We start from the raw sequence: 12,696 nt of genomic DNA on the forward strand, positions 1-12,696 counted from the left end.
TGCCACGAAGAATTGAGGCAGTTCTGAAGGCAAAAGGGGGTCCAACCCGTTACTAGCATGGGGTACCTAATAAAGTGGCCGGTGAGTGTATAATTTCAGTATATTACTAAAAGTGGAATCTCTATTCCAGTCTTAAAGTTTTTGCACAATTTAAGGCTGTTTTGCATAAAGGAAAAGGGATAACCTACACCTTAGTTCGATCGAGCAGCGCTGCTTGTTAGTAAACTAACAAAAGCTTTCAGTCTGCAGTCTAAACATGGTGCAAATCTATACAAGGACAGGGCCATAGATAGACAATGAATAAATAATAATAAAAGACACCTATGAATCAAAGCTTGTCCCAGACATAAAACAGGGATCTATTAGCTAATAACTGCAGACCTATACATGAGAAATGACTCAAAAATTGTGCACTGCTATAAATTTTATAATATTAATTCTCAGGAGTAGGGTTAGGGTTTGTGCCGGTAACCTTCCATATAAAGGGTTAAAAACTAAGCAACAAGCCAACCCAAGAAGTTTGGGTCAGAACTTTCTGGTGGAAACCTCTGTGAGCAGGCAGGCCACTTCAAAATCTTTACTTCTGGAACACTTCATACCAGAGTATTTTTTTTCAACCATAGTTTTCCTTTGTTGTCCTTTGTGCTGACTTCCTGCTCTGCTTTTCTGGCCTGTGTTTGTTGTTAGTTTATGTCATTTTTAAATTTGGTGATATAGAAAGGGCTGCTCAGTGGAGCAGTTGGCAGTACTGCTGCATTGCAGCGAGAAGGTTCCGGGTTTGATTCCCGGCTCGGGATTTTTCTGTTCTCCCTGAGCATGCGTGGGTTCCCTTCAGTTAATTGGCTTCTCGAAATTCTCCTTAGGTGTGCGAGTGAATGATCGTTTATCCTGTTGGTCTCTGTGTTGCCCTGCAATAGCCTGGTGACCTGCCCGGGGTGCACCCCGCCTCTCACCTGTAGACAGCTGGAGAGATAGACACCAGCACCCCTACCGACCCCCCTTGGGATAAGTGTGACGGAAATGGTGAAGCTGTGCTTCGGATGTTATCATCCCAATAAATGGCTGTTACAAGCAGTTATCAGTCCCATAGAATGGCTTCACACTGTGCCACTAGGCTTATTAGTTTGTTATTATCAGGTGAATCCTAATCCTAACCCTAAATTCCTTTTCTCCCCGCAGAATTAATGAATCTATACATGTGTAATCTAAATATAATTTGAGTAGTTCTTTATATCCTGTAAATATAACTAAATAAAAACTAAATGATCCGCATCTCGCTCATTTCAAACAAACTAATAACAAGTAATCTGATGTCCTGTCAACTACCTTGTCGGATCCTCTCCCTATAAATATTTAATTCTCTGTGACAAGGATGTTTCTGCATCATCAACATACCCTAACCCACACCATGGAGGTTTGATACCCGAGCAAGAAAGGACAAGAAACATTTCCAAACTAAAAATAGCATAACGGTTGGAAATCAGCTTCTCCACTAGAACCGACTGTTTATGCAGCCTGTAGAACAAAAGGCAGAAATAGGGAAACAATCAGATTAAATTGTGACAAACACAGTTGATAGGAGAGATTGGCTGGCTGCATGGTTGCTCAATTAAAACGAACAAACGTAAACAAATGGGTCAGAGAACATATCCTCATTTCTGGCCTCAGATCTATCAAACGCGGATGTCATTACTATAAAGGATAAATCATTTTAGCTCCAATACCGACCCCTGGGGGACACCACAAACCATGCCCAAGCCCGATGACTGGCAGTCACCCATTTGTACAAATTGTTGCCTGTTGCTTGGATAACTTTTCATCCATATATATATCAACAGTATCTTCTTGCAAAACAGACTACCTGTTATGTTTCAATAAGGATTCTTTGAAAGATTTTAGTGAATCCTCTTTTCTTACTCTTTTAAATTGAGGATTACTTTTATCCTTATTTTGTACATAGTTTTTTTGCTGAAAACAAAGACTCAAAGATGATGCCTAATATGCTGCCCTGTTAATTAACTTAACATATTGTTATCTCAGATATTAGTGAATATCTTATCTATTAATGTGGCACTGTTAAGCTGGGTCTAGTGATTTTTGGAGAAAGGCTCAAACTGTACATGGTATTAGTGAACTCTTCGGTAGGTTTATGATTATTTGAGTTACAAAGATCAATATTAAAGTCTCCAAAGTTGAAGAAGACCTTCTGGGATGTGACTGTGTATGTCTGCTCAAACTATTCTCTAATTTATTCGAGCCAGGAGCTCTATATATACACAGCTAATGATGACATTTTTTGACTTTTTTTCAACTGTTAAACCCTCAAATACATCTTTAGTCACTATGGTCATGTTTTCTACTATTTTATACTTTATGTTTTTGTCAACATACACAGCTACTTCTCCCCCAGTTATCTCTTCTATATTGATGTAATTGAACTCATAATCATCCAGCTTTCTCATGATTGATCTATGTTTCAGAGATAGCTATGATGCTATATAGCTGTTTTAACTGGTCCAGACAGTCGTTTATGTTGTTGAAGTTTGCATATGAACTCATACATACACTCATACATTCATCAATGTAAGATGGATGGATGAATTGGATTAACACACCAACTACTGCATGATTATTTTAAGATTATTAAGAGCACATACAAGAACCTGGGTAATTTGTGGGAGGGGAATATATATACCTTATCTGCTTGTGTTGTAAAGTACATTGAGAAGACATTTGTTGTGAATCAAGTATTGTACAAATTAATCCAAACATAAACCATGATTGATGGTACACCCACACAAGGCGTGTTAGAAAAAGAAAAGTGCCACTTCTAACCTGCTGCAGGGTGTGGTCATGCCTGCGGGCCTGGCTCTGGCGTGTTATGAAGGACCACGTGGATAGCTTGTAGTGATTGAGGAGGCAAATGATCACCACCACCATCACTGTCATCACCACGATGATGATGACAATCTGAACAAACTCCAGTTCAGCTGCAAAAAAAACAAACAAAGAAAGAGATTAGTCCCAAACAGAGGTAGAATTAGGATCCACTTCCAGTCCAACAGTGAGGTTTAAAGGCCATTTTTAAAAGAATTGGGGATCAAATCATGTGGTCGATGTTCGTCTCCTCCAGAAACGGCCTCGTTTGGTGGTGTGGAAAAAATTGGGTGTGAGTCTGTAGTTATCTTCTGTTTTCATCCAATACTTTTGCTTTTACTGAAAACTCAATGATCCAACCATTTACTTCACAGTTTCATCCGTAACAACGGAGGTCAAGAAGCAACATATTCTACCATTTTACATTTTGAGTTCTCGAAAACTGATATTGCGTTTGTTTACCAGCAGGGGGTAGCACAGGCCAAATTCAAGGTAAAAGTGTGAATGCATGTTAAAAAAAAAAAAAAAAAAAACTTCACAGATTTGGATCTATATTGACTACAACAGCTGTTCCTTTGTTAAATTGGCTCAATGTGTGGTGCACCTGACCCCCACATGCACACACATCTGGAATAAAGTTCTTACAATAGGGTAGTACCGCCAAGTCATCATGCCCATTTTCTATTTAGACTTAGACTTCTTTTAAAATTATTGACTGGATTGCAACATGTTTTTCTTTACACTCACAGGAACAAAGTTGTTGACAAACGTTCTGCTCTCTCCTCCGTCCTCAGCCTGATTGTCCAGTGTGACCGTCACCACATTGGACACCTCAATCCTTCCTGGAATCTTAAAATGTATCTCTAGAAGCGCTATTCTGGTCAAAACAGTGCAGGCACAGTTCTAAAAAACACAAAACCAAACCCGTCCGTTTCCTTCACCGACTCACTGTCTCTGCCTGCATTCTAACATCTGCTTCCTCACTTTAAGGGGATTTCCTCAGAAGCTTCCCCACCTCTCACTCTGCCAAAAATTTAACTCCAAATCCTAAGAACTAAACCCAAGCGCAATGACCACTAGGTTATTGCGCTTGGGTCCCAAAGGTTCCGAGTTCAAGCCCCATTCCCACTGACTGCCACTTGGGGTCTTTGAGCAAGACCCTTAACCCCTAATTGCTCCCCGGGCGCCCCACGATAGCAGCCCACTGCTTCCCAAGGGGATAGGTTAAGTGCAGAGGTAAATTTCTCTAATGTGAGATCAACAGAGTTCAATTATTATTATTATTGCTTGTGTAAAGATATATAAATATACATTGGTTAGAGAAATTAGTGTTTTAAACCTTGAACACGTAGAATGTTTATGTGCAAAACTGAGTTAAAAAAACAATACATCCTTCCAAATAACATTTAACTACTCCTTTAAAACCATGTTAAGTCCAATGTAAACATATCTGGTACTGATGAGAATGAACTTAAATTGAGGTGTTTGAAGTATTGGATCATTACAAAATGCTGCAGTATGGTACAGCAGACGAGGATAATGGGGAATCCACATCATAAAGTTTCAACAGTGGTGATCTTACAGGCTACTTTTTTCCTCTGTCTGATTTTTGTTTGCACTCCAGCTTTAATTTACCAACATTAAAACCTGGTTGATGAGCTGAAATCATTTATTAAAACAAAAAAGCAGAACAGGAATAAATTGGTATTTTAGACAATCTAGCCGTATAATCAGAGTTGCAATTGTATATATAAAGTAAATTAAAAGAAAATCCACAATATTTTGAAACTATGTTGATAAGCCAGAATGCTTGTTTTTTTTTTTTTTTTTTCCTGAGAAAGCTTTATTTACCAACAGCCAGGGAGCCTGGGAGGCATAGCTTAGCACATCAGCCACAGTGAAGGGACAGACAGAGACTTTATTCAGAGAACACCGCTGGGAAACCAGGCGGAGCAGCCTTTTCTGTCAGCCAGTGTTGGTTCTATAAAAGCCTGACGAAGGAACCAAGTAGTTCTGAAATTTAGGAAGGGATTTCTTGCATTCTCACTGTTTAAGAAAAATAAAGTAAACCCAGAGGATCAAACAGCCTGCTCCCTGAGTGTTAACATGGAGGAAGCCATGACGAGGAGTGAAAAGTAAGGAGAAGTAGGCCTCTCTTGCAAGAACAGCAGTGTCTACTAAGATCATAGGCTGCAGAACACCATACATGGTGAACAGTCTGCATGCTGTGTGCAGGTCTGATGTGATTACAACCATAATCCACATGTCAAAACAATATCAACCAGGCTTCTGCTGCATCCTCTTTTCTTTAAGCAGGCTGAATAATGTGCATTGAGATCCTGCTGCTGCTTCTTTGGTTAGGGTGGGGGAACCAGAGGTTTCAGTTATGACCCACCCATGTCTCTGTACACAGGAGGGTTAAATTCACTGTAGTTTACATTAAAGGTGTTTTTCAAGCAACCTTTTCCTATTCTCCATTGACAGGTCAAGTTTTGCATCACTCTAACAGAAGCTGTGGAGTTTCCACTGACTCACTGACTGCAGCATCCAGACTTTTACCTTATACGGACTATTGCATGAGCCGTCTCATAGTTGTTTTGTTTTGTACGTTTCTGGGGAAATGTTTATGTATCTGAACATCTGATTGTGTTTATTATCAGCTGATCTAGGTTATTTAATATTATGTGCCAGCCTGTCCATGCTTTTAGGCATGGTTTAAAGGAAAAGTCCGGTCAGCAAGGAATAATCAATGAATCATTATACCTAACTACTAGACAGATCTGCAATCAACAACAATTATTTAAGATTTCCAGAGAACTTCACCATTGAAATTCACCAGAGCTATAGTTAAACTGACAATGCCCACGTGCATGGCAGCTGGATGTTTCAATATATCAGGTAAAAGTGGAAAAAAATTAGTGATTTCACCTTCCCGATTCATGATCTGCCACAGACAGCTTGTCACGATGACTTGGACAATAGCACGTTGTGACAAACACCATCTACAGCACTGGGACTTGATCAACAGCCAATACCCCACCGTGGCAATAGTATTATTTGACAAACATGGATGTCTCCAGTAAAGCATCTTTAAATGAAAATTACTATTAATTAAAAACACTGATCATTTATTGAACAGTATGTAATAATTTCATTGTTTAAGTACTTTTAGAAGTTTGAATTCTGAATATGAGCAGACTTTTCGTTTATATGTGTTTTGTAAATGGATAGTAAAAAAAAATTTAATCCAAAAAATTTTATTTTGAAAAACATTTTCATAAAAAAAGTTTCTAAAAGTAAATTAATATTTTGATGTAAATATTGTTTTTATCTCTTTTCTTCAGATCAGATTAAGTTAAAAACTTGGTCATAGAGACAGACCAATAAAAGCATTTTAAGGCCAACAGGGAGAGAGAGAGAGATAAAAAGGGGCCAGTATGAGGTCAATAAGTTGTCAGTAAAAACTGTCAGACACTTCTATCAGAGAGACAGTCTTCAACACCGGAAAGATGTCAGCTTTTGATGGCTTGAAGCCATTAACTCACTGACCAGCCAGTAAATAAACATGGTTTTCTCATAAACTGCAAATGCAGGAAATGTTTTAAAAGTCTCAATAGATTTAATTTTCAATCTTTTTTTTTTTTTTCCCATATATTGGTATTCTGAAGTTTAAACATGTGGATGGAGTTGCATTTGAAACGGTGGATATTGACTGTTAATACTATAGATAATATAAAAATGTGGTTGCCTTTGGGGGAAAAAAAATTACATAAATAAATAAAACACAAAGACGCAGAAGGTGAGAGGAAGCATGGCGTATGAACCGCTGATAATGATAAGATGGGTTACAGTATGAAGTCCAGAAGCTCAGCCACAGGCTGCTTATCTGCAGATTCCCAGACAATTCTGGGAAAAACTTCCTTCTATGAATAATGAGGACATACACCCTTGTTTGGCCCCAAAACAAATATCAGGCTAATTGCCATCTATGGAGACTGCAATCACTCAGCTGAGGCCTCTGACACCCTTATTGCTTGATAACTCTACATCTCAGATGGGCTGACTTTAGGAGAACCAGGATTGTCTGGTTTAGCTGCACACTGGAGCCTTCCTGTTTTCACAGCTAGCAGAATGGAGCCTCAGACTCAGGTTTGAAAGGGGATTTATGCTGACAGCGAGCAGAGAGTGCATGCTAGCTGCTTGCTAATTTGGACTAGGAGAGTTAGAGTCCTATTAACAAAAGAAATGTTTTTTCTCTAAGCTTCAGCTGTCATGTTCCCCTGTGAACAAGTAGTCCCAGAGCGAAATCTATAGAAAAATGCATCCAGACTGCTGCTACCAAAAGCAATGGCTTTTACCAATAGAAATGACTTGTTTAACTTTAACTGGAGCGAAGATGCTGGTTTTTATTTCTTCAGAGCACTAGACCCGCTCATCAAAACTCTGCAGCTGCTTCGTTTCCTCTGTGCCCGTTAACAGTTTCCTGCTGCACTCCACATCTCAGCCATGAACACAACATTCTCAAAGCCACACCTGGCAATCCAAAATTGACTCGACTGTAAAAATGCTGCACTTTTTCAGCCACAACGGCTGGAAGAGGAGCCGCAGCGTTCTATGTCACCGTCCTAGTCGGCCCCCTGGGTTTTCATGTCCGGCTGTCACTTGTGTACATGCATCAGTTATAGCTTATGCCATCCTGTGTTAAATAAAAAGAGGAAAAAAAAGAGTGAATAGAGGCTGCTTTGTTTGCTCTGACTTGCTTGTCCTTCTCTTGCTGCCCAGATAGAGGCCTGCTGAGTTCACAGCCTGCTGCCCACCACACTAGGCCCACACACACACACATCTTCAAAACAGAACCCTGTCTGCTGCCACTGCCGTTGCCATGGGAACCCTTGGGCACAGTGCTGTGATCAACAAGGCCCAGAGCTGCTGGGGCGCCATGGCAGCGACCTGACTGGCACACATACACACACAGAGAGAGAGAGAGAGACAGAGATGGATAGAAGGGAACAGAGGACATGCACAGAGTTGGAAAGACCAGCTCACAAGATGAGAGGAAGTAGAGTTCAGTAAGCGGGAGACAGGACGTCTTAGTAAAAACGGAGGACATTATAGGACAAACTACTACAAACACTCATCGGCCTCTATGTAAGGGCAGGGCATTGCAATGTCCAGACAACAGGTAGCAAAAACCAGATGATTTAGAGTTAGATAAAGACGCAGCATGCTGTAGATATCAGCCACTCTCTGCCGCAGTCAGTCAGCCTCTGTGGAGATAATCAGAACCCAACAAGTTCACCTAACTCCAAGGAGAAAGCTTCCCGCTGCTCTTCGTTTGGAAAGGAGGAGGACAAAAAGCTAGGATTGGGTGTAATGAGCGAGAGGAACAGAGAGACGGTGACAAAAATGGTAGGAAGGGGTAAGCGAGGTGCCAGACAGGCTGTGGGGACTTAGCGCCAAAGCTGGGGAACAATAGTCTGGTTGGGAGGGAGGGAAGAAAGGGAAGGAGGGGGAAGAAGGGGAGAAGAGAACGAGAGACTCCAGGGTTGCGGGTTCGATCCCAGCAGATGCAAAGTTATGTTCAAGTGAAAAATGTTCCCAAAGTAAAAATAAAGTTCAAGAAAGTAAATTGGCGTTTTCTTCATAAAAAAATTGCAAATGCTATTTTGTGGAAATGGTCTCTTCTTTAATATATAACAACACAGCACACTGTATTTGCTAAAACAAAGTTATCCCAATAAAGCTTTAGTGATTAAAATATTTTCTGTTTCAGTGGCACTTAATTTTTTTTTTTCTAATCATACTGTAAAGTACCTATATACAGTACACTTTAATATTAATAATCATATATAGTGCTCATTTTTATTTTTCACAGAAAATTAGCAGCTGAAAGTATGGATTTTTTTTTTAAGTATGTATATTTCCTAGAGCACTTCATAGTGAATTGAGTGATATAAGGTAGAAGACCATTAACCTTATGTTTTAAAGAACCAAATATTTAATAACAAATAAAAATAACCCAAAATAAATAAATAACTCTCTGTGAAACAAATTAAAAGATTGTCAGCTCTGAAACAGCACTATGTACCACGAAAAAAAAATGTCTAAATGCTATTAAAATGAACTCACTTATATTTTCTTTTTAAAGGAATAGTACACCCAAAACATGATTAGCCTTCATTTTCTACTCNGCTGGTCCTGGAGCTGGAGCAGGGGCCAGAGGAGGGCTCAGAACAGGACAGAATGTCCAAAAACTCTGTTCCTGTAAAACTGTGGGGATAACACGCTCCGGTGAGGCCACCAGAGCAACTGTCTCCGTTAGTTGAGGCCTTTTGGGTGGAGCAGGGAGAAGCTGCCGCTGTTGTGATGGATTTTTGCCATCTGTAAACTGCAGCTTTCTTTTTAATTTTGCCTGTCCCACAGTGTTAGCTGGTAGACTGTAAACATGCATTGGTGCTGAATGGGGAAAGGCATAATGGGGACGGGCTTCAAATCTGGTCGCAGATTGCCAGAGTGGCAGGGATGGTTTTCCTCATTTAACTTGGCAACCAGAAATTAGCTGCATCCCCGGCTGCTGCTGACTGTAACAGCGACATTCTACACTCCCCTGAAAACAACACAAGAGATTTGGAAATTGCAGGTATGTGCTGGGGTCCCGGAGGATAAAGCGATGCGAGGGCTCCTCACAGCAGATGAAGAGGTCAGATGCAAATGCCCTGAGCCTTTCCATCCACTCCTCATCTCCCATACCTTTATGGCTCTTTGGCTTGGTGCTCACCTGAATACAACATTAAAAAAGAGTAGGGTTGTCAAAAGTATCAATACTCAAAAAAGTATTGATACTGAAAAGTTGTATCCGGATACAATACTCATTTTCAAAAGTATCGATACAGTGCTACCACCAGTAGCACCTAAACAGTCATTCATTTTATGCGCAGATTAGAGGAAAATGCACTTTCTGCACACTGTGATTGAATAATTCTACGCACTTTTCGGTTTCAGACTTTTTTCTGTAACAGGTGCAGCTGCTGAGAATTATTTTTGTTTCTTAACCGGTTTGGCTAGTGTCAGTGTTATGTGTGTTTTTTATCAAGCTTGCTTAATATTGTGCACAGCATACAACCTCAAAATATTGTTTATTGTATTTATTTATCTATTTATTGTATTTTGTTTATTAATGAAAGAATTTTGGAGTCTTTTTTTTTTATCCTTTTGGTATCGAAAATGACATAGAGTATCAAATATTTTACTTAGTATCGGTATCGAGTTGAAAAGTTTAGTATCGTGACAACCCTAAAAAAAGAGGAGAATGAAACATAAAGCATTAATGCACTTTACAGTTAATTGGTACGAGATGAAAGCATTTAAAAATTTCTACTGACATTTTAGATTAAAAAGTTACTATATTGTAAACCTTAACCTTTCCAAAATGTGTCAGTTTGCTAACAGAACATGACATCATAATACCATTAATTTACTTAATCTATGGTATATTAGTTTTAGCTAATGTGAAATAAAGAGGAAATTATGTTTGTTTGAATGGAAGGAAACAAGAAATGATATAAATGTTTACTTAATGTAAGGTTGTTTTTTTAGGCCAGCAGAAACAACGGATCGATGAAAAAAAGTTGGCCACCTAGAGCCAAATATTGTAATAAGATCGCCAAATTGTTTTTTTCTTATTTTTTTTTTTTAGTTATGCTTCACTTTGATTGGCTGACTTCCATTGTGAGCTCAGACATTGATTGGCTCGAATATCGTGACGGCGATAGGCCGAGGTCCATTGTGAGCTCGGCCATCGATAGGCTCAGTCCATTGTGAGCTGGTGCGACATTGGTCAACCGTTCAATGTGAGAATGGAGAGGGGCGAAGCCCGTTGGATGAGAAATGCAGACTAACACGAGCGAGGTAGGGCAACAAGAGAAAAACAATTACAGCTCAGCAGCTCCGTCTCTTTCCTCTATCCATCCTTTCCTCTCGCACAGCACAGGGGAATCATGCAGCCTGTCTTGTACAGCACCAGAGGCTGTCTGGATTACAGAACAGACTGACTCTGATTTGTTCTCAGTTGGAGACAACACATCGATTTTATCATTAGTCAAAATGGAACTAGATCCAGAACCTGGCATACAAGGATTTAGACTAATCACCTACATTTCGGGGTCTTAATCTGCAAATATTTCTAATGGAAACCAAAGAATTCAGTCAGTATTGTTCCACTTTTTATCATGAAAACAGACATTTAGTGTAACTGTCTATATCTGTTAATGCTGTGAAGTCCCTGAGCCATAAAGCTATTCATGTCCACCACATGAATTGCTGATATTGCATCCCAGCTAAATCTTTTTTTTATTATCAATTCCTCAAACAGAGCAGAACTTCGATTACTGCTGACGTGGGTCCATAATGATTAGACCCAATGCTGAACTGGCAACTTTACTTTGACTGCTGAGAGGTCCAACAATCTTATTATCTTCAGCTGCATGAATATAACATTAAAAAGATGTGAAAACATACCATGAATATCACAGTGTTGTTGAATATTATCAATATTCATATGTTGTAATATTCATAAACGGCAGCGTTAAAGAAATAAATCAGCTATCAGGTGCGTTTCTAACTGTGTGGACATGAGCAGAGCCAGCCAGACAGGAAAGTGTCTGAACCACCCCCCCTTCCCCTCCCCCTGCCATGAAGCCAGACTGACTGCGCTCTGAATGTTTGAACCAGACAGGAGGGTCAGACTGATGTCAGGGTCAAAGGGTGTGTGTGTGTTTGTGTGTGTGTGTGTGTGTGTGCTTGTGGGTGGGTGGGTGTGATTGTGTGGGATGCTGATCAGGGTCAGCTGGGGTTGGTGTGTGAGAGAGCATTCAGGCAGAATGTGCACGTGTGTGCATGTTTACAATTAAAGCCTCAGTGCTGACTGGAAATTGTAATCAGTGCTATAAATGTAATGCTAAAAAACAAAGAAAATCCAGGAAAAGTAGAGCATTTTTTAACTTAATCAAGTGAAGCTCAGAAAAAATGGATACACACCCAGGGAAATATTCCAAGCCTTTATTTTTAGCCATATTGATTTTTAAAGGAAAAGTCTGGTCAGCGAGTAATAATCAATGGATCATTATCTTTACAAAACTAATACGTTTGCCGTCATTTAATGAATCTAGCCTGAATCAGTAAAAAAATTCAAATAATAATTTTGTCGCGATCACTGAGTCCGGGAGCGGCCCTTTTTGCCCAAAATAGTGACTTTATTTGGGCAAAAATGTGTTACCATAGTAACATCAACTTGGTCCAATAAATTCACCAAAGGCTGCCCTCTTAGCCTGACTTTCCGCAAATAGCAAAATATCACAATTATAACCAAACTACCTGAATGTTGAGGGCGCCGACATGTTGCTTTGCGCATTTCCTTCTAGATAAGGGCTCTTCAACGTTTTCCAGGCCAAGGAACCCCAAACTGATGGTGAGATGGGGCGGGGACCCCCTAATTATATAAATGGTATGAAATTGTGTTCTATCAAACTGGTCTTATAGTCCCTCTATTACAGATGTAGTCATGTAATGAAAGTAATTTCTCCCTGGGATTATTAAAGTATTTCTGATTCCGATTCCTGGTTGATGGGACAGGTGTTGTGAATAAAACGGTGCCCAGTTTGAAAGAGCTCCTGTGTGTCGCTGAATGTGTGCATTGATGATTGAAAGACATCTTCTGCCTCCATTTATCTGTTTACTACAGTGTGTTGAATTCATGTTAATGTGGATTTAAAGACATTTCAATTAGTGGAAAGGATTGCAGGGGGGAATCTAATAAGTCTA

The 12,696-nt window shown here is 39.7% G+C and overlaps 1 protein-coding gene across 2 annotated transcripts in view; it reads right to left on the minus strand.

The window, feature by feature from the left end:
- The window catches only part of ldlrad4 (low density lipoprotein receptor class A domain containing 4), a 45,095-nt gene that overhangs the window by 11,007 nt on the left and 21,392 nt on the right, over positions 1–12,696 (minus strand). For both annotated transcript variants that reach the window (XM_015383071.1, XM_015383070.1), the window contains exon 2: positions 2,836–2,990. In XM_015383071.1, coding sequence (XP_015238557.1) covers positions 2,836–2,990 — 155 coding nt within the window. The remainder of the gene's footprint in view (positions 1–2,835; positions 2,991–12,696) is intronic.

This window comes from Cyprinodon variegatus, unplaced genomic scaffold (assembly GCF_000732505.1).
Source record: "Cyprinodon variegatus isolate N-32 unplaced genomic scaffold, C_variegatus-1.0 Scaffold275, whole genome shotgun sequence".
Classification (NCBI taxonomy): domain Eukaryota; kingdom Metazoa; phylum Chordata; class Actinopteri; order Cyprinodontiformes; family Cyprinodontidae; genus Cyprinodon; species Cyprinodon variegatus.